Source organism: Bombus terrestris, chromosome 4 (genome assembly GCF_910591885.1).
Source record: "Bombus terrestris chromosome 4, iyBomTerr1.2, whole genome shotgun sequence".
Lineage (NCBI taxonomy): Eukaryota > Metazoa > Arthropoda > Insecta > Hymenoptera > Apidae > Bombus > Bombus terrestris.
This window is the reverse complement of record NC_063272.1, coordinates 12,911,238-12,934,332: the sequence shown is the minus strand read 5'-3', so window position 1 is coordinate 12,934,332 and position 23,095 is coordinate 12,911,238. Positions and strand designations below refer to the sequence as shown.

The window sequence follows — 23,095 nt, the reverse complement described above, 5'->3', positions numbered from 1 at the left end:
CTGAAAATTGTAAACTGCAAAGTCGATCGTCGTATCTGACACATAGTTATAAAATTGTAAATGTTCTGTTCGCGCAATAGAAATCTTCAATCCACTGTTCTTGTAACTTGTCGATTCGCTGATGTTACGAGTTTGTAAATTATCGAGCTAGAAAGTGCTGACGTTCGTTACGATTTATAATATAGTGTACAGTAAGAAAGTTCTGATAGAATTGTTCAATATGATTTCAATAATTTTTCTATCGGTAGAAGTACCCTTATATCTCAAAGAATACAACTCGAAAGAATAATAATCTTCCTGGAATCTTCTTATTTATAAACGTTAATTTCTATATTGTTTCTTATATAGAAATACTACACGCGTATGTATAAAGTTTTCGATTCATGCTTAATCCGAAATTCCTCGAGTCAAAGACGACAATAAAAATATTCGATTATAGTTGAACATATTAATCTTCTTCGGATATACGTACGTATATTTTATAAGTATTATAACCACGAACAAAAATCTTGATTATATTCGGAATTTTCATAGATTGATCATAAATTTAGCGATAAAGATAGCAGAAAATTGACCAGTACTTATTACATGTTTCTGCTTTTAATTCGCTTTTAATTAAATCATCGACAAACGTGAAATCAACGTGCCAACGTTTAAATCGCAAACACTCAGCGTGATGCGGTACACAGCACCACAAATTTTTATTTAATCGCCATTATTTACTACTTCATCGCTATTTTATACACACAATACTCATCACAAATATTTTTCTAAAGAAAAAAAAAAGCATAAAAAAAACTAAATTAACCGATAAAAATAAAAAGTTTTAGCTCTGCATTTAATAACACCTTTAACGCAAATCCTTAATTTATATTTCTAATTTAACCTTTAATAAAACTATCATACATTAACGACTTAAACATTTATCTCGTATATGCTATAAATGAAGTATTTACATGTACATCCTCGTTCTTAAGTAAATCTGAAACTGACTCTATACGATTTTAGAATCATAGTTTTGATTTTCCTAAGTGTCTTAGCAACGATATTGGCAACCCGTGTAACTGTATTTGTAAAGCCACGTGAATCGATATAATAATCGTAAATGTCATTACGCCTATTGAAAGCACACTGAGAATAGCGATTAATAACAGCAACAGCCACAGAAGCTATAACGTTTGCAAATATATGCAAACTAGATACTCTGATCGCAAAACTTGTATTGGAAAAATTCAACATTGAAAATCGTTTTTTTTTAAACAAATATTACGGTAAGAAACGCGTTGAATCGAATGTACTGTAAATTGTAATGTATGTATTGGTAATATATAAGTGAAGTAGTATAACAACATGTTTAACGAGCTTTCGGTATTTTAACACTTACACATAAATAATGTTAACGTCTTGGCCTAAATATAGATAATATTTCTACGAGTTTGCCACTGTGGTATAAAACACTTAATACGTTCTTTGTAAAACATAAAAATGCTTGAAAAATATTTGTCTCTCGTCATAATCTTCGTTAACACGTAACAATAAATATTACTTATCCTGGCAAAGACGATTACCTGCTTGTCGATCCTTCAAATAAACTTTTTGTTGCCGAAGTATAACTTCCACCGTGCGTATATTTTCTTCGAATAAGAATAAATTTTCGAAAGTATCTTTCTATAGAGTTCCAATAGTGATTTTAATAACGTTTCGCAAGCCAATATACACAACGAATATTTGATATATACGTAATGCAACCTATATAACATTTGTGTTACCGGTGTTTTCTCAATTTGCTCGATAATCAGAAATTTCGATGTTAGCATCCCACAAAACCATTTCGTGTCTTTTCTCACGCGTTCGATATCACGCGTAGCGATCGGAATAAGGCCATGAGCCGCTGAATTTCGCGAAAATGTTTTTACTCTGAATAACCACAGCGAGCTAGCCAATCGTGGCTGATATTTCCAATTTCGCGAATCTTTTTTCCCGATCGATGCGTGGAAAGCTGAGAGTGCGAGAAACTGGAAGACGGCTGTGGTAAATAGTTACAAAAGACACGTATATACGTATAATGATCACTAGAGAGAAACAGTAATAATCTGGCAGGAAGTTGGATAACGGACTTTCTCGTAAAAATACTCGAGTAAAGAGTGGGAAAAATAAATAAGACACAAGATAGCCTTTTGTACCACAGACTGAACGTGACAGAAACGTGTTCGAGAGTTAAAAAACACGAGTGGGATTATTTTTCTTATCCAACGGATCGTACATCGCATGCTCTGAAGGAAAATACGTATATGTATATTATAATATATATATATATATATATATACACACAAATACATATATATATATATATCATAAAATTCGAGAAAGTAGTATATATATGTATGTACTTTTATACACGCGAACGAATGAGCAAATGCTAAATACCATGCAAAAGATATTTATGTCTAAAAGTCGATGGTACATCATACATATAGATATATATTTAATATAGGTTGTAACAATACAAATAATGAAAATTATCTTATATTGCTCCTCCTAGTTTCTTTCGTTTCTTCTTCGTCGTTAATGTTTTACTATATAAGATAATAAACATTATCGTATAGAATTTATGGGATAACATACGCACGAATAAATGTTTGGAAATTTCACGATATAGGTTTGCCGAATTAAAATAGATCTGTTTCTATAGATCTGTATATTTATAAATACGAGTACACGAATGGATTGAATGGAAAGTAATGTGTTCGATTTTATAATTTCGTGAGGAATCGAAATATACTAATCCCTAACGTTTGAATAAAAGATAATTATCATTTCATTCGTTCATACTTTTCTACGATAGCTGACTTTCCTGTGGCATCGTTTCCTATCATCGCGCAAAAACGTTTTAAAAATTAAATAATTTCGCGGAAAATTCTTCGAATCTAAACTGCGTCCTTCAATTTCGAGCATAGTCAGAAAATATGTGCATGGAACCAATTGTGAGCCATGCGAAGGATAGAATGAAATGTCGAAGATCAATTTCTTACATTTGATCGTGTTACATTGATTACGTTTGATCGTGTTGTTAAAACGAGTAATCTCATTATTAAGTAACACGTTGGGTAAAGAAAGAGCAAAAGACCTACGCAATCTGTCCCGTTAATATTTTCCAGTAAATGCCAGTATTACTTATTTGTTTATCTTACCAATACATATAAATATTTTTAAAAAGGAGTAATTAAAATTGAATTATATAAATTAAACCTACGATAAAATCGTTTCTTTAAAGAGTAAATAAAGAAATTTCGATAGTTGCGACTATTTTCTCATTTGAAATAATCTATACTTGATGTATCTACTCTATTTCAAACTATAATAATAAACGTACAAACTATAACTACATAATTTTATCGTACAATTGTTAATTGTCTTAATATTTGTTTCTTAATATCCCTACTAAATACAATGTATACATATACACATAAAATTCGATATATACTGACAATTATTAATAAATTATAAAATCGTAGGCATTATTTTTCATTTAATCCTCGTATATATGTATATATATATATATAATCTTGTATACCTATATCTTATATATAAAACTCGTGTATATATATACGTATAAATTACCGTTCGAACGAAATACAAAAGATATAGCGAATACGACAGTGTGAGAAAAGAAAATTCTATTTTGCACACGAAGAAACATGTAGAACGTGGCTATTCTATCTAAACGTAGTAGTAGGCTATCTGGTTAAAATGTATCGTTGCTATGAGTATCAGAATTATTATGTACTAACGATGAGTACAATGTGATCTTTGTATGACAGTGTTCTTTTTCCTTAAATGGTGCATCAAGTATTGACACTGTGACATTTTATAGGAACTCGATAAAACGTGTGCTCGATGTATCGTGAAGATTGATCGACCATGAAATTCGTAACACTCTAATTGAGCCATTATTTGTTATCTGAGTGTAATATACTAATATTATCAATATGTAGAATGCAATAAATTCTCACGGGCTGAATTTAATAATAAAACCTTCCAAATAATTGCTCTAGGTACGCGGCAAAAATAGAAGAAAAATAAAATAAAATAAATTCATTTAAATACGCAAATAAATATATTAAGTTCGCGCAGATAGGAACATTTACAGATGCGTACATTCTGCAATCGTTTAATCGTCTTTAATCGGCTATAAGGAAACATAGAGACACATCCTACACGCTATTCTCTAAGCTGGTTCTCTCCCTTATGATCCTTCGTTTCCTCTCTTTTTCCTTTTCCTTTTCGTTCGTATACATACACATGATCGATAGTTTGAAATAAAATTTCGAACAAATCGGTACAATATCGACAATTCAAGATATACATATTTATATAATAGCCATATTAGCAGTACACGTACGTGAACATAATTTCATTCCACTACTTCCGTCCATCAACCGTTCACGTGTTACACATTCTCTAATCGATATTCGAAACGTATATTTGTACAATAGACACTTACGGCAAGAATACTCACGCGCCAGGACTTCTTTTCGACGTACTTGTACACCAATGATGGCCTCCATGGGAACTTCCGTACGTGGAATGCTGACTGCATGTGGTGGTAAGTAAATCGGTTCCAAGTTCCCAAAGGTGCATTCTTGCGGGATATTTTTATAACAGTAAGAGTGCAACTGCAACCAGACGATTATTACATTTCTTATTTATTATTATTACGAGTATATTGACCATTGTTTCAAAGTACAGGATGATCTTACGCTTTAAAAAATGTAGGGTAGTCAGCGTTAAATATTACGACATAGTTTCTTCATAGCTGATAGAAATGATAAGATGGAAATAAATTATATTTTGATATTTTAGAATTCTCGAAGATTCTCCCGCTATGATCGGTTTTTTTATCGTCCAACATCATCGTCCGTGTAACAACGAAGCGACAAATTAAAGTTGAGGAAATGAAAGACGCACGAGAGTTGAATATGAAGAGAAAGCGAGGAAACTGCAAGTTAATTTCGTATTTATAATATAAATGAAGCTCCGCGAGTAGCCAAGAATAGAAGGAATCTTTTGATTAAATAATTGCTGTAATTTGTACCGCAAAATAATTATTTCCGCGAAGATTCAAATTACCTCGGCAAGAAGATTCTGTACAAATTCGAACAATGACTTAAACGATTCTATTTATAAATTTATAAGTCATAGCTATTCGATTCTATAATAAATTCATAATATTCGTGTCGTACTAAATCACAAAAGCGAACTACTTTTATACGTTTCCATATGCAAAAATACCCATCGTCTCTTTTAACACAACGTGAACAGAAATAACGCTTTTGTTATGCAAATCTATATTTTTTATTAAAGCTCGGCGCTCATTGTATTAACAAGAGCACTCGTTAATTCGATTTGGCAACGATCAATGTTATTTTTAATTAAGCATTGTTCGACGTTATCCAGGCGATTTTATCATTTTTTAAACTCTTGCTTCGAAGAGGAACAACTGCTGTAGTTTAATACAGTACAAAATGAAATTCTAACGCCGCGAGAGATAACATTTTAATACTTGTTTACAAACGTAACAAATTATTTAAGACTCTATCGGTGAAACTTTCGCACACCATTGATTACAGCGGAGAAGTGTAAAACGATGAAGGGGAGTTTAGAAAAGAGGAAGAACATTTACCGTCATGCCGCACCATTCGCAACGAAACCCGGAAAGGCACTCAGCAGAAACACAGTTTTTCTTGCAGACAGCGCATTTCGAACTGCTCGGAAGATTACCTTCTCGCCAGTGATGGGTATGTTTTACCTGCGCCAAGTCCTTCCCAGGTAAATACGTGGCGTTCTCCTTGCAATCTGCCACGGCAAAGTCCTGGCACTCCGTGTGTACGAAGTACTCGCATACTGAAATTACAAGTATCATCGATCACTGTCTCTCGGCTGAAACATCGCGGACTTTCCAAAATTTCGACTTTTCTCTAAGATCAAGTTGTTCAAGATGTTTCTTTTTCTTAAATCGCTCGAGACACTTTCTTTGGTAATATCGCGCCAATATTATTAGCGAGCTTCGACAAGTCACAAATCACGGATTACTGATTTTAATATATCAAGCAACAGAAAGTGTGATATGACGTGTAAATTATGATGCATTAGTATAGTCGCCCAAGAGATTGTCCTAAAAACAGAAGCTATTTTTATCAAAACGAGATAGCATAAAATTCGTAAAGTTAACGCGTTCTATGCCAAGCCGACTAACGATAAGACACTAAACTTTCATTGTTATTTTACACGTTCGCAAACAAATATGCTACACGTTATGTGTGTATATGCTTCGTGTAAATAAAAATGATACAGTACTAGAGATATAAAACTGTGATATTGCTGAAGTAATGAACGATGAAAGAATTCTTCATAATAAATTGATTGAAATGTTCAGTAGAAGTTTGAGAAGGAACACGCGATCGAAAGAAATACACAAAGAGTAAGCCCGATTGTAAAAGTTGTAGGAACGGAAAATAATAAGAAGAAAGATAATGAAAAAATTATTCATCGAGGAAAATTTAATATAATTCTTCTTTTTTTTAAATTGTAAGAAAATTATCAAAGCGTTCGATATTCTGACTGTAAAAATTACAGTAGACAGCTTTACCTTGCTTCGTGCAACTTCACCAAGTTACTTTTTATTTTTATGGTTAAATAAGCTTTTACGATTTAATGAGATGAAAATAGACACCTTAGGGGATTTATATTCTCTTACTCTGTAACGTTACATTATTGCGTTACAGCGCGTACCAGAAAAATTTCATTTCATTCAGATATATCGTGTAAAACCTAAAACACATCATCTGCTCTAGATCGTTACGTACGTGGAGAAAAAAATGAAATGAAATGTGTAAGCACGTATTCGTTGTGAATAAATCGTAGTGGAAAAGGTTAGAAGCCAGGATAACACTGGCATCGATAGGTTCAAAGTGTAAAAATGGTGATGATATCTCTACTTTCGTTAAGCACTAATAAAAGGAAAATTCTCCCACGCAACTCTCATCTATTTTGTTCTTTAAAAGTAAAAGAGTAAGAAAAAAGTACGAAATAATCACTTATCTATATGCGATTCAATACTTATGCAAAAAAGGTAACGATTATAGTGTTCTGATAGGTCGCAGATTTGATGCAACGTTTTAACAAAAATTGACGACAAGGAATCAATAAAGGGATTTGTGATATTTAAAAAAAAAAAAAAATTCAAATGTAAATTCTCTGCGTAGGTGTATGTAGGAAACTCTGTGAGTATATCTTACGATCATAGCTTTACTTTTAAAAGTGACACGGTTCAACAGCGTCAGATTCTTCTCCAAAACATGCAAGATATTATGTTAGAACATAACGATACTTTATGTCGTTAATCAATTTTACCAGCAAAAAGAATAATGCTAATGAGACAGGTTCAAGTTTTTGTAACACCCAGTCTATAATCTTAAAGAATTTTAACAAATTTTCTTATAGTCGTGAAGCAAAGTATATGTTTCTTAAATTGTGTCATTTTTTTATAGCAAACTGACGGACGGAAGTCGGTTAGATTCTGTGAAAAAGTTTGCAGCCCTAGCTTCTACGTTATTCATAATAAATCTATAGAACACAAGCACACTGACTATCGACTATTGGCCAATAGCTTGGAATTACTACGTGTTCCATATATCCAAGAAATTTACAACAAAAAATCAACAATTAACATTGCGTAATATTAAGAAATTTTTTTACTAAAAACAGCTATTAAAGTAAAATTGATTATCGTTAACGTCCAGGATGTTGACTCCTAATCAACGTACAATACAACAGGAAATTGAATATATATGGAAACGTGATTCCACATTTTTGACATTTTGACACTGTGTTTTATATACATAATTTAAACAGTAAGAAATAATCTTATATTAACAAGGAAGACAAGATGTAGAAAATGAGCTTACTTTCGCAATGTATGGATGGATTATCATCGAGCCGTTTACGACAGACGTTGCAGAATTTTCTTCTACGATGTACCTGTTCTGACCAACAGTGTGCAACCGGGTTCTGCAACAAATGGAAAAACCTCTCGTTTCTCATTTTGTTAGCCTCGTAAAGCGCGTCTTAACCTCGCTATGTTTTATTCACCTTGGAAGCTGCGCGTTAAAGGTGAACAAAAATCGCCCCATTTGCTCGCAACTTTTACTCCGTTTAAAAATAACCACCGTAAAAATAATTGACCATTTAACGCGAGTCTTAACGTTTTTACTCACGACGACTATTTTATAAAGGAAGAGAAGGGAAGAGTAAAGGGTAGAGGAACGAGGCAAGTTGAAAGATTACAAGATGAATCTATTTAAAATGAAGACTACAGGGGAAGAACACGAGAAATTACATTTTCTATTTTTTAGATGAAAGCGTTTTTAATATTCGCTTAGTCGCTGTATTGTCAATCAATTGCACGTTATTAAAATTGTATTCCTATTTGGAAATTAAAAGAGGAAAGCTTGAGAAGAACGTTCTTATTGACTTTCTGATTCCTATATCATTTTATGATTAAACAGGAGGATTTTAATATCAACAAGGAGGATTTTAATATCACAAATTAAAAATGGCAATAATCTGTTTGGTCCAACGATGGAAGTCTTTAAAAAATAGCTGGTAGGTTGACGCAGTCTTATAGAAACCAAAACTATGTATAATTATTAGTGTATAATTAAAAACTAACGTATAATTATTAGGATAAGTAATATTTTTAAATAAAAAGACAATCGTGAGATTGATTAACAAGATTCTGAATTTGTGAAAGATAGGAAAATTTGACGCGTGTCCTTCCCCTGTAGTTTCCATTTGGTTTTGGGGCTAACGTAAATAAATGTTCCTAATTTTTAATAGCGTTAATGTTTATAATAAGAAATGATTTCTTGATGCTTATATCTTTGCCTTTTTACCAAATTTTTTCAAATCTATGTGCTATTAATTTTACAAGACTTACATCCTTGAACCTAACAAGTTTCTTCCCTTTCCAACTACAGTGACTCTCGAGTTAGTGTTCGAACACCGCGGTGTTCCAGAGATCATTCCCTGTATATATATTACTTTATAACAGCATCATTGAAATACATCAAATTGATTAGATGTAATTTATTACGATATTAAGTTTCGCCATTATTTCGTTTATTTTCACTTATCACGTAAAAGGTGTGCGCATTAAATAAACAAAACTGATGTTTCTATCAACCGGAATAAGTGTCGTAACGTATGAAAAAGACAATTAATTTAGTATTAATAACACTATTACAAATAAATATATAGAGAGGAAATATCGAAGTATCTATTGCCTTGTAGTTATAAAATAAAAAAAAATCGACAAAAATGTACCTGACAAGTTCTCCTCCCTGTGATCTTTAAACATGTTGGCGCAACTGTTAACGCAGAACTCGGTGTTCACAAAGTTCACCTCGCTGCGAACGGAACTTTCGACGCAACCATGATACTATGCAACCGAGTATTCTCAGTAGTGCGTAAATATAGGTCGCGGGGGAAGAATTCACTCATCTCCGGTCACACAAAAGGGGCAAAAACAGAAACCGAGGGTATTCTTACCTTAATGAGACCTGCCGCGATAGTGGAGCAGGGGGAGACGACGGCCTTGAGACAGCGGTCGTGCACCACGAAGTTGCAAACTGTAACAAGAAACGGGAGAAATGGAGATTTCACCGTGTAATTTAATATAATCTGAGGCAGGCTGGAAACAAACCACGGCACCATCTTTCCTTCTTTCTCTCTTACATGTACAGAACTGAGGAGAATAGACTAAATGGTAAATGCTTGTGAAAACGTACTACGTTTTTAAAATAAAAATTGATGTCATCGTTGGAGAATTTGAAAAGTAAAGATCGGTTGCATCGTTGCAGAATTGGAGAAATTCTTTTCCAAATGTTGCGTAATTTCGTTTTACGGATAACCAGATTTTATCGATAGCTGCGGCGAAAAGAGCGAACATTTTCATAGTGGGAATTTTTGCAAAAGGGCAATGGAAAAATTAATTAGAACAAATATCACTGATTATTTAACGACGGATAATTTCTGATTCCTCGCGTAATATACGAAAAAAGAACGAACTATTTAGAGGATGATCTAATGCTTCTCAATCGCGTGTCGAAGTTTCTACGATTTAAATTTTGGGACAAGCTCTCTTTCAATTTTTATTGAATCATATTATAAACCAAGAACGTTAGATCAAACTTTATAGATGACGGGAAAAAGATTGTTTATCTGTCAGAGACGAATTTACTTCACTTTTGAAGTTAACGGAAATTATTTGTGAATTTGCCAGAAGACATTGCCATACCAAAAGCAGATTTAAAAAAAAAAAAAAAAAAAAAAGAAAAAACAAGAACGAGAAGAAAGAACAAGATTCTAAAAAGAAATTGTGACATTTTGGTGATATTTCGAAAGCTTAAAATACGCACGTTAGTTAGACAAAATAAACGTCATCAATTTACAATAGCTAATGTAAAACAAATAATTATAGTTTACTAGAATTTAAATCATTGGGCGATTGCCAATGCCTTGATACATTTTGAGCAAATACCGTTCAATTCCTGCTTCGATGTATGCCCATTGTTTCAAATATAGTTTTATTACGTACCGTTGGAAATAGGATATTTCTAGCTGTTATGTAAAACTACAAAGAATCACCTGTAATTTCTTCTTGATTGAAACACTAATTATCTAAAACCAATAATGGCAATGCTTTTTGCATTACGGGCACATAATATCATGTATACTATATCTGCAAAGAAAGCAAGTTCAAAAATCTAGAAGTCAACGTTTCAAATTGTCGATTAGAATTTCATAATATTACGAATGGCATAACAATCGTTTATAATTGTATCTAAAATTATGAAAATGATATTATCAAGTTTGATCGTCATTTAAAATTAGAGTATAAAATAACGAGTGGCAAAATTCGGACCAGATGAGTTTGACCTATTGGTGAAACCTAAGTCTGGCTCATCGCCATCGCCCACACGAGGTTGATATCCATTATATAATTTCGTGGAGACAAATTTTCAAATATTACAACGGAAACATTGATAATAGTAAATATTGGATACCCGAGTAAGTAAATTAATGAGATCACCTCATTCTCAGAAATAGTATAATGCGTTTAGATTTCAATCAAAACTGCTCGTTGCTACAGTTATAAATATAATGTACGCGATAAAAGACGCGGTATCATCAATATTTTGTTATTGCGTGTAATAGAAGCTTGTTACATGTTTAGAGGAAATGTTTACAGTAATCGTTTTTAAAATAGAAACCATATTTTATTGCACGAATTGTAAACAAATTACGAAACGTGAATATTCGTTGCCCCACGAGACGATAAACGAAATATTGTAATAAATAGATTGAATGAAGGAAATCATTAAAGGGGACGTATATGGCGTTTATTAATTCAATTGCATCGTGAAGAAATCAATTTCGCTCATTTTGAATCCTTGAATCAGAGTGTAAAATTCTACGATACTTTAAAACCCAACGCGGAATAAACGCGCAAATATATTGAGCAATGGAACGTCGGCGAACAAAATTAATGAGGCACCAGACACGAGCGATAACGAATTAATTAATAAGATCTTAACTAGTTTCGGCGATGTTTTATAAAACATGTAAATCTTGAAGATAAAATATCTGCAGAAGAGAATATTATAGAAAGTTACATCGATTATATTTTAAAAATAAAACGCAAAATAAAAAAATATGGAAGAAATTAAAATATTGGGTATGGGAAATGATAAGATGCCGAAACTGGTGAATATTAGCCAACAATAAATTTCTTAATTAACATAACGGTAATGATAATTTAATTCCCTCTTCTTCCGTCCTCTTATTTTTCTTATTTTTCTGTTTTTCGTTTCTTTTATTAGTTTTGCCATACGGAAATACATTTATTCAGTGATTTGTATCAAACTTACGTCAACAGATACTTCATAATTCAAAATTTCATCAGTGAGAACCGTGACATTATTAAATTTACCGTTGCTTTTACTTTACTGTTATTTCTGACATGAATATCGATTTATTGACTCTTAACATGTTATTTACGAACCCTTTGGTTTCCACTAATATTAATAGCAGATACGAGTTGCAAAACCTTTTACAACATGTATCGAACCGCATCGATATTCCATTAAACGTAGTATTATATGAAGCTGATCGGGAAATGTAATTTTATAATAAGGACGCGTTGCTTTAGCGGAATAATATAATTCCATTATCGTTCAAATTTGTAAATTGCCGAAGAATCGTATAGAACGTTGGAGAACGTTTCGCGTTATACGCTAAGGGTAGCTAAACTTAACGTGTAAGAACGTGTGCATTACAAAATGATTAGAAAGATTTATGTAGATAAAAAGACCTCATTAATAATCGCATATAGATATACTTATTAATTGTATTGGTCCATATGATGTTTTTATTTTATTAACTTAGTGAATTTAAATTTGATAAAGTGGAAGATATTATTCTAGAAAATAAGAAACAGAATAATCGAAAGAGAGGACGAAAATGTAAGTTTATCTAACAACTCGAGTCTTTCCTTATAAACATTTTTTAAGAACATCATTAGAATATGAAGATTTGGCACTGACGAAAATAAAATTTAGAGCAATAAGATACAATAAGTTCCGAATTTTGGAAACGTTAGTTGTTTGTATTATTGCTGTGAAAACGTTTACTGATTTCATTATAAATAATATCAAAGCACTTAGCAATGCCCCGATTATGAAAACAATTTAATTCTTTCTTAATTTATATCACATCTTTGGAGCAGCCCTCGAACACAAAACAACATTAACAGCAGCAATTAATATTAACATTTTGTTAATAGCACCGATCAAGACTCTTATTTGTCGGCAAGGTTGATATTGATTACTACAAAATTTATCTTACTCCATTTTATCTCTTACTCCAAATTCTACGAGATAATTAGAAGATAATCGATTGAATTAAAGAATGTCTTATCATTAATCATACTACTGGAAAAATTCTAAATTCCATAATATTAACTAGACATTGCGTCCAAATGCTAAAATTAATTTTTTTACTCATTCCCTAAGTTTTTAATGTCCAATTCATGACCTATTCGAATCCCAACAGACAAACACTGTTCAGCTGCAACGCGTCTAATATCAATTCGTATTGCAATTTTCTGCATCGAGTTTCGTAACGTTCTCACTCAATTGTGAGGTTTACGATCTGTTTGTTGTCTTCTGCCGACAATAACGAGCCCCCGAATGCATTCAGCAAGTGTGTCCAAACGCGTACATTTTTCATAATCCAACGCTTGGTCAAAATACAGAAAGCGAAAATACGCACAGTATAACAGACAAGATTAGACACATTTTCTCGCTTCTTATTCCACCTATTGTAAAATAATCACTGGGAAATAAATATGTCCTGTCTATTAATATTATTACGCATTGTGATGCAATACAATATACGATAATCAATTTTTATATAAATAATCTTTTATACCTGCGTACGTTCTTTCGATCACTTTCGACATAGATGTGTTTTTCAATTCTATGTTAAAATCTTTCCTAAAATATTAGGCATAGGTTTTTTTTTCGTTTAAAACTTGAACAAAATGATTCAAGGCATATTTATCGTCGAATAATAATTAAACTGTTCTGAAATTTATTGGACCAAAGTCATGCTTCTACGTGAAGATTATAGATGAACAACGTATTAAGTTAATTTACCACTGGTTTTTAAAACTGTGGTTTTAAAACTCAGAACGTACGTTTTCAACTAATCTCGCGTTATTAAAATTGTCTTTTCAATTTGATCTCAATGCTGAGTACACGTTGTTCCTTCCATCTTCATAATCTCAAAGATACTACTTGCTGTAATACTAGAATATCAAAAATATTGTTTTCTTTATCGCTTTAATTAATTCCAGGACGTCTTTCAATGTTCATCTATGTTGTATTAAATCGTTCGTTTTTAGTTATAAAACGACATTAAGATGAAGAAGTGAAGGAAAACGTGCTTATCATGTTTCTTCTGTGTGATATTTATTGTTACAAGAAGCTACGTTATAACATAATATAGACCTGATTTTTCTAAAGTCTTCTGTAAAAGGGTTAGCGTACCTTCATCAGCGTAAAATCCCACGTAATTACCCGGCACACCAAGTTCGTGCATCGTTCAATTTCGCATAATCACTAAATTTATTACACACGTCCTATCGATATACGCGTTTTATGAAAAAACCAGCTTTTCCTGGAAAATTGCGAAGCTTAACCGTGACGTGAATTCGAGTTATTTTTAAGTGACCATCTTAATGTAAAGAACATTATTGCATCAACTTTGCTTCAAAAACTCAGAAGCACAAAGGCTCGTTGAATATTATTAAATGTCATCGGCATTTTAAGCAGACGTTGGTAACACGGTGTAATTTCATTTTCTAGCAATCGTAGGGAACAGGTAGAACGACATAACGAGGTGTAACGTATACAAGACTCGGTGGCGTACGCTATATTTCCGGTTTGCTAAAAATAGAGCCAGCCTTGAAGACACGTTCTCTGTTATTCTACCGTTTTTCTTCATGAGTTTTCTTCATAAATTTCTCTTTTACCGCCGCGAGGTGAACGACTATTAATAAGTTGAACGACATTGCTCGAAATTCTCGAAACCCACGATATTTCGTCTTATAAACTGTTTCTGAATCAAACGGATGAAAAATAGATTTTCTCGAAATGTTGCGTTCAAAATAACGAAATTCATATCGGCACGCCTGCCTGTGTTCAGCGCCATTTTAATTCTGTCTATTTAAAGAAAAATCTATAAGTTAAACTCTACGCCATCTAATTATTAGACTGCGGACGTTTGTGCATTTATGGGAAACTCAAAGGTGCAAAATGTGCATCTAAAGTACTCGTTATAATTAGATTTTTTCATTTTTACGGAATTTCATATTTTCATTAACTTTACCAAAGGAATGAAATTTTTATAAAAATTCAATTCACTTATTAAATCATCTATTGAATATTCCAAGTACTTAGCTTCCAATATTTTTGCGTCTTATGTGCACATTGTGTATTTTTGCAACTTTAAATTTCCCATAAATGCATAAAAATCAATGGTCTAACGAAGAATAATATTTAGTTTTAAGTTTCATTTCATTAAAATATTAATTTACATTTACGACATGAAAAGTCTATGGCGAATTTTTTACATTCTCTTTTGTTTCCTTACAAATTGAAATATGTACATAATTCATGGTATCAGAATATACTTAATGCTATATTAGAGAATGTACTGAACTGAGCCTGTCAGAAGGCAAACCGATCAACTCTACTTTTTCTAAATTATTTATTTAATCGAATACGTAATTGGTACTCCATTAATGTTGCATATTGTATTTAATTAATTTATTAGCATTAATTGAAATCGTATTCATCAGCATTCGACTAGTGCCGAATATCGTCAATAGTAAACAGTTGACTTCCATGAGATTGTTTATTTCTAAAATTTTCTTGCACAATTCAGCTACCTATTTGAAATTATTTTAAAAAATTTTAAAGGTGTAAGTTACAGATTACCAGTGCTAATAAATGCTCCTGCACAAAGGCAACCTCTATGATATTAAAATCTAATTTAGTAAAACGTTTATAATATAATAAAATAAAATAATAATGTAATATATAATTATAATAAAAGAACTAAAATTCTACGACTAGCTTTTTCAAATTACACGCCGCTTGATTATCCTATTCGACGTAAACTTGTGAAATATGAAGTTACTTGTTAATTAACTGATATCATCAGTTAATAAATTATTCTACAGGAAGACTCGATAGAGTCCTAAGAATATATCATAAATAATGATAAATTCGAATGTAAATTCCAAAGAATTCGGTTCGCAATGTTATTATGTACTTTCTTCATCTACCTTCCAATTCGCAAAATTGTTCGACATAACTCCTGATTCGATTAGTACTAAATCACACGCAATTAATACTAAATTCTGTATGATCGATTAATCTCCGATGTTTTTTTACCCAGACGAAGAAAGCCAGATCGCAGTACGTTTCTAAACAACGACCTCGAGATCTATCGGGATCCGTGGAATCGTCGATCGATCGCGTCTGAAAATCCCACGAAAGCTAAAATTAAGATATCGGGTCCAAAGTATTCCGAATATTCGTGCAACCTTTGATCATCCTCATAGCGCATTCGTGACCGATAATTTTACTCGTGTCTTATAGTACGCAACGACAAGAGTTCTAAAATTCTAATTTCGAATATTAAACGTTGTAGCACTGAAATAAATACAAGAAATTCTCCTCCCTTTAGAATCAACGTATACTTGTTCCGCATATGCTATCGACCATAAGTATTAGACACCTGATGACGATCAAAAGGTTGATATCTTTCTAATATTTTCAGAGTTACGGTTAAAGAACGTTTCTTCGCCGTTAATACGACATTACGAGAAAACTGATATTTCAACGCGTCTCTCCCTGCAGTTTCTGTACGGATTAGTGAAATTTAAGTATATTTACTTTAGAAATAAAGATGGACAAAGAACAGGCATCTTCGTTATTTGCTACTTTGTTTAACACAGAGAAGAAAAACGCCATACAAACAGTGAGAAAGATCTTTTGTAACATTTACAAATATGATGCTGTGGGTGAAATTATCGGCCTGAAATGGTATGGCCCGATTGAGAGATAGAAATTTTGATCAACGTTCGATCGAGCTTACAGTCGATGGCCAAATCGTAACGCTAATTGAAAATAATCTACCACGTCAGACGCCACACGTGACACGCGCGCAGTCGAATAAATTTATCTACAAAAATATCTATGCATCCAAACGTTGTCTTTGAATCTCATTTAAAAAAACCTTACAAACTTTTGTTCCAATCCAATGCAATTTTAAAATACCTACGATGAACGACGTTCCAGAAAAAAAAAAAAAAGAAAAATGGAATCAATCCAATTCTTTTCTAATCGACCCAAAGATACACCACTATACAATCGAACTTTGTTACTCGCTGTATATTTCTGGAAATAACTAGTAACACGTCACCGATCGTTAATGCGTTAATACAAATGCGATCTCCGAGTCTTTCGTCGATGATCTTACTATGACGATGAAAAGTGCACGAATTCGAGAAAATAACGAATTCGTAATGCTGATGAACGCGGTGAACGGCTGGATTTATCGCGGAACAGCTACGTTTGATGTCCATGTGTATTCTAGGAATCAGAAAGCTCGATGGCGTTGGTGTGCAACGTATCGAACAGAAACGTGTCGATATTCTTGCGTGTTCTAGATACATATATATGTATATATATATTCTGGATCGACGATTCCCTAAACGCACAGCAGAACGCTGTGTCCGCCTTAAAAGCGACATTTCTGATTGATCTCGATCCCATCTTGAATTCCGTCTCTGCCCGCCCGTAATTGCCGCGGTAAAATCGACCACCACGTTGCTGTATTCTGTACCACGATTTGCTTAATGTTGTTGGATGCTTGTTGATATGATAAAACACCTCGAGTTGAACAAGTTCCTTGAGATAAATGATAACCGTGGAGTGTGAGGGTTTAGGAGAGTCGAGGATACTTGCACTCAATACGCTTATTGCTGATCAATGTTTTGTTATATGTGTATGATACCTATATGCGTGCATACTAACGCGAATAGATTTCGTGCAAAATTTATTTTCATAATATAAAATTATACTGTGTATGTCTATTGTAAATTATCGTGGAAGTATCTTTCTAAAATATTTGGTTCATAACTTACGTCGGAGATTTCAATTATTCAGATTTCAATTTTAAATAAATTACTGTGAAAGCTTCTTTCAAAATGTTGCGAATATATTTCGTGGATTTCGCGTAATATCGTATGGATCTCATAGCGATTAAAGTTCAAGAGAATGTCCAAGAAGCATCCGGTGAAAAATATTTAACGATGTTTAATAAAGATAACGTTAGATGTCAATACAAGATATAAATTGTTGATATATCTACTTCTGAGATATTTGATAAATTGTTCTAAAAAAGTACCGTGCATATTGACCTATGTACTACAGGTTTTATTATACACAGTAGATTCTTATAATCTATATCAGTTCGTGTTATTCTTAACAAAATAAATGAATAAAATTGCAATTTGAACATTGTTCGCCATACGACATTCTCTAATAATATCGCAGACTAACACGATGTAACCGTAAAGTTTAAAAGTTTACAGACCTCTGCTTCAATTCCATTTAATTTTTAGCAACAAATATAAGAAATATTTACGTACAACCTCGAAACTGCCATAAAGTTCTACAAACATAATTAACCAACCTATGCTTTCAACAGCCAAAAAAAAAAAAAGAATAAAAAGACAGAAAGTAAAATATTGCCCTCGTAATTCACAATGACTACAAGTACACTCAATCTCGATTAGTCTGGTCCTCGTGTTTGATCAAACACTCTAAAAACTATACCTATGCATTTCTCATTGCACGTCGTGAATCGTAAAATTCAACCCGATTCCAAGCGAATTAACCAAACTGTAGCTGCAGTTCGCGAAAAGCTAAAAACGCTGGAGATTGCATGGTTAATCCTGGTGGCAGGATTCGCAGGCAGGAATCGAGCCGATCGTTCGACGGTTAAACGACACGAAATTGCAAAGTGTCCGCGGATGCTTACCCTTCACGGGCCTGAACGAGCTCTTTCTCTCGTGCACGCCCCCACACCCCTCAGCTAACCCTCTCGTCTATCTCCTTCTCTCTCCAGAGTCTATCAGCTATCCCACACCACCCCCCACGATCAATGCTTATGAAAAGGCTCGATGCGCGCGCCCTCGCCTCCGTTTCAGCTCGATTTCCCTCGACCGACTCGAAACCATTGCAATTCTCACCAACCGCCCCAAACGCACCACCCTTTTGACGACATCTGAGAGAGGGAGAAAAAAAGAAGGAAAGGAGGAAAATATGTGAAATGAGATTGACAATGGCAACGAAGGATCGAAGAACGGCGGATCTAGGTTGTGAAGATTCTACGCTTCTTCCTGTTCGCTTGTCGCGACTCCGTGCTGCAAGGGGTAAACACTCGAACGGGAGTGTGCGCAAATCGCGACGGGGTGGGAAATGTGGCGCCTCGTTATCGGGCTCCAAAGATGGTGGGTTGCGCCAGCGAGAATCCCCGTACACGAGGAAGCAATTATGGATTCTTATGGAGAATTCTTGCAGAGGTGGATGCCCAGAGAGGGGTGGGGGGGAAGGACCATGGAGAATTTGGGACAATTCGTAAGGGTTGGCTGGGATCCGTTGCGTGATTCCTTCGGATCTAGATGCTCGATAGTATCGAACAGCCGAGCTGAATGTCAGACGGAAACTAGGCCACGGGTTGAACATTTTCCGAGACTGTTTCGGAGTTAACGATTCTTTCGAAATTCGATGTTCCGATTAAATTTCGGTGCAAGTAGAGTTACTGAACGTTATCTTTGGACGAAGGAGAATACACGCAATGAGAAGCGTTATATAGCGAAATTTTGAAAATTTATAACGTGGAAACAACGTTGCGTTGAAAGACGTGACCTATATCGTCAGAATTAACTAAAGTAAAGATCTGCTTTCTTTAACTGTGAATTAATCTATAGAATTCTTTTGGGTTTGGTTAGAATCGGATGGAAAGTTGGAAAATTGACATCCCAACGCTGCTTGAATCAAGCAACGGAAAGTTCAAGCGGAAAGTTCGATTGGAAATTCGATGGAAAAACGAAAAGAATTAGCAGAGAACACAGTTCTCTGTATAAACGTGCCACTCTTTGTACACACGGTGAATGGGCACTTGCCATTCATCATTCTTGGAGGTCAGCCAGCTTCAACTTCGCACGCCGACCAAGGTTTCGGAGCCCGTGAAAAGGCGGGACGAGAGTATTCCGGCGGCAACGCGTCGCGTATTCGATTTCGTTACCGAACGTGCTCATATCGATCGGTTCTCTGCCTTGCGGTTTCTCCGTGAAAAATTTGTCCCACGGTTCTGACACTGCTCGGAAACTCCAATCAACATAATCGAGACCTCTTCATTTTCAAACGTATTTCCGCACCGAGCCATTTCTCCTTCGAACTTTTCCGCGAATCGCTACTTTCCGTTTGACCTCTACCCTAGAAACTACACCAGAAAACTCGATCCATAAATATAAGATACTCGTAAGACACTCGATTTTGAAAAATCGAAGATCGATGTACGAATCTAAACCAATCAAAGTCAACCAATTCGGATTGACTGAAGATACGTACAGCCCACTCAAACGTTTCCATTCGGTAACTTGAACTTCGTCTGCCATTCGAAATCGACCAAGATGATATCCACTGTTTCCTGTCTAATCGTTTATGAATACATGATTCGCCTACGAATTATTGTATATATGAAACTTTGAAGACAAAGGAGCGATAAACAAGGACGAGGGTAGCGAATAGGATGGGTGTTACCTTACCTTCGCAGATGTACCCCTGCTGTATGAGGCCCCACAGCATGTCGGTGCAGCTATGGCAGTACGTCGGCTTGTGAAACGTTTTCTTGCTAAAGCTGTGCCCATGGCTGGCTGGAGTCTCAGCCGAGACCGACGCCATGTTCCCCGTTCCACCGCGGCACCGCTCACGCCAGATTTTCACCGTGAAGCTACACAGGGTGCGCCGCGCGTCGATGACAACATAATTACACGGCAGCCACTACGTGATCTCGAAACCGTACGCGTACATAATTGCGTTGCTGCAGCTGCACCCGCGGCTGGCTGCTCGGGTCCCTCGCGTCGTACCTTCGTCCTCGTCGTCGCGTAACGTGCCTAACACGCATTATTCCCGAAGCTGCGCCCCCAAGACCGACCGACCGACCGGCACGGCACCGTACGCGACACCGAGATTGCGTTTAATCGTGCACAAGTCAGCAGTCACTGTTTCGCGGCTGACCATCACCGTCATCGGCCGCTGCTACTGCCGCCTCCGCCTCCGCCGGGAGCTTCACTTGCGGTACGACGACGATGCGGGTGTCGCGTTCGCGCATCCAAGCCACGGACCCGTCACCACCGCCGTCCAGTGACGGAATCATGCACAGGCCAGCTGGGGCTCTCCGTAAGGGAGCCCCGTTTTATCGGGGTACCCTTCGAGTCGTTTCACCTAATTCACTCTCTTTTTTTTCTTTTTATACTCTTCTTCTTACCAACGATCCTCTTCCCAATAACAACACCGTCCTCTTTTCAAGTTTCTTATATTATAACGTATGTATCTCGCCACACTGAATACGAATTATTCGGTCAAGTAACACGATCTTTTCTAACAAACGACGATACAATCCTTAACGTCCTAACCGGTTTCATAATAGTCTTACGAGCATCGAACGTTCACTCGAAAGTTCAAGTCACATTTTGAGGGATTTTCAATGATATCCGCGCGATCTATCGAGAAGACTAGGGCACTAGGTAACCGTGGTCCGGCGTTATCGGATTCGTGAGCGACGTCGGGATGGCGCCGCTCCACCCCACTGTACCTTCCCGACACACGGAGCCTGGAGGAGCAGCTTACGCTTCCTCAGTTTCCGTTTTCGTACACACCACTGGCCGAGATATCGACTCACGGTGCACGCGAACAAAAGCCGAGAACCGAGGAACGCTTCGATCGGGCCGGTGCAGCGAAACGACGTCGTTTATACGCGGGCAGCAGCACACGGGTTTTCCAGGCCGCCTCGACTCGCCTCGACGACGTCAAAGCGACGACCAGCCGTCGACGCTGCTCTGCTCGCGCGCCGACGCGGCTCCGCAGCGTTCCTTTCGCGCAACGCGTTTACGTTTCATGCGTACACCGGCCATTCCATCGTACGAATCGCTCGAGGGACGAAACTCCTCTTCTTCCGTTTTGTTGCTCCGTTTTCGTTGCTGCTTCGTCGAACGCGTCCCTCGGCGTTTCTGGAAATGTTTGCAAGAAGCCTTAGGGGGGTGGCTAGCAGGACTGAGACTCTGCAGTGATGGATGATAATTCTTTTAGGAATTTCGTTCGTTTCCTCTTTCCATTGATATTGCCTTTTAATTAAGCGGTTTGATTATTTTTCAACACCAACGGGAATTTTCTTTGCGCGTGAACGGAGCGATCGGTATCGAATTAGAATTTTCCATTCCGATGGAAGAATTACGAATTAATGATCGATGTGAGTCGTAAGCGAATTATTTGGTGACAAGGTAGATAATAGAATTACGATGGAAGGACAAATAACTAGGGTATAAGATAATTTTTGAAGTATAAATAGAGGATGCGTAACTTTCAAGTTACATGTTCGTTCTCGATCATGAAGAAGGTGTTGAATTCATTTTGTTATAATATTTAATTCTCTAACATGGAGAATGATAATATGATTTTGAAAATGAGAATAATGCTACTAAAATTACTCTGGCTGAGAAATTATAACTTGTTTTTATAAAATAATCATTTGTTTTTTAACCTTGTGTTTACTAGCACCAGAAATTTTCTGATTAAGCATTATCGATTCGTGTAAAAGTCTATTGGGAAAATTAGTAAAATACAAGAAATCAATATGATTGGTAAAAGTAAATGTATATACCTCCTTCCATGTTTCACAGATTTTGTCCCCATATTGATTTAATAGGACGTAGATACGCATATGTATAGTTGAAATTCGTACAGTCCGAAAAGGCATAATTCCGCGATCCAAAATAAGTTCAAATGGTAGAATAAATTGTTTTTGAGATAGTGAATCACGTATATTCGCTATCTGAAATTTTTCAGGAAAAGAAAGAAAAAATAAAAATGGTTCTTTTACGATTTCACCAATAAAGTGAAAGTACAAAATTGGTTCGTGAGAAGAGATTGGTTCAAAATGAAAATAATAAGTATTTTAAATATTGATATAAAATATAAATGATCGAATAATAATATAAAAGAAAAAAATTACTTTTTTTTTCTAGTAACGAATAAAGGGGTTGAATTTTAATAAACGATAACAGACAAATAAACAAATAACGAACGAATAAAAATTTACATCACTCTTGGAA

The 23,095-nt window shown here is 35.2% G+C and overlaps 1 protein-coding gene across 9 annotated transcripts in view; it reads right to left on the bottom strand.

The window, feature by feature from the left end:
- The window catches only part of LOC100651833 (diacylglycerol kinase theta), a 42,906-nt gene extending 21,098 nt beyond the window's left edge, over positions 1–21,808 (bottom strand). For 4 of the 9 annotated variants that reach the window (XM_012307993.3, XM_003394951.4, XM_003394950.4 and 1 more), the window contains exons 1-5: positions 20,531–21,807; positions 9,610–9,689; positions 7,968–8,070; positions 5,684–5,904; positions 4,505–4,676 (exon numbers count right to left, since the gene is read on the bottom strand). In XM_012307993.3, coding sequence (XP_012163383.1) covers positions 4,505–4,676; positions 5,684–5,904; positions 7,968–8,070; positions 9,610–9,689; positions 20,531–20,666 — 712 coding nt within the window. In that variant the 5' untranslated portion in view covers positions 20,667–21,807. Of the gene's footprint in view, positions 1–4,504; positions 4,677–5,683; positions 5,905–7,967; positions 8,071–9,609; positions 9,690–20,530 lie in introns of all 9 variants that reach the window. The other 5 variants (XM_012307996.3, XM_012307997.3, XM_012307998.3 and 2 more) reach the window with 2 other exon arrangements.
- Positions 21,809–23,095: the final 1,287 nt, after the last annotated feature.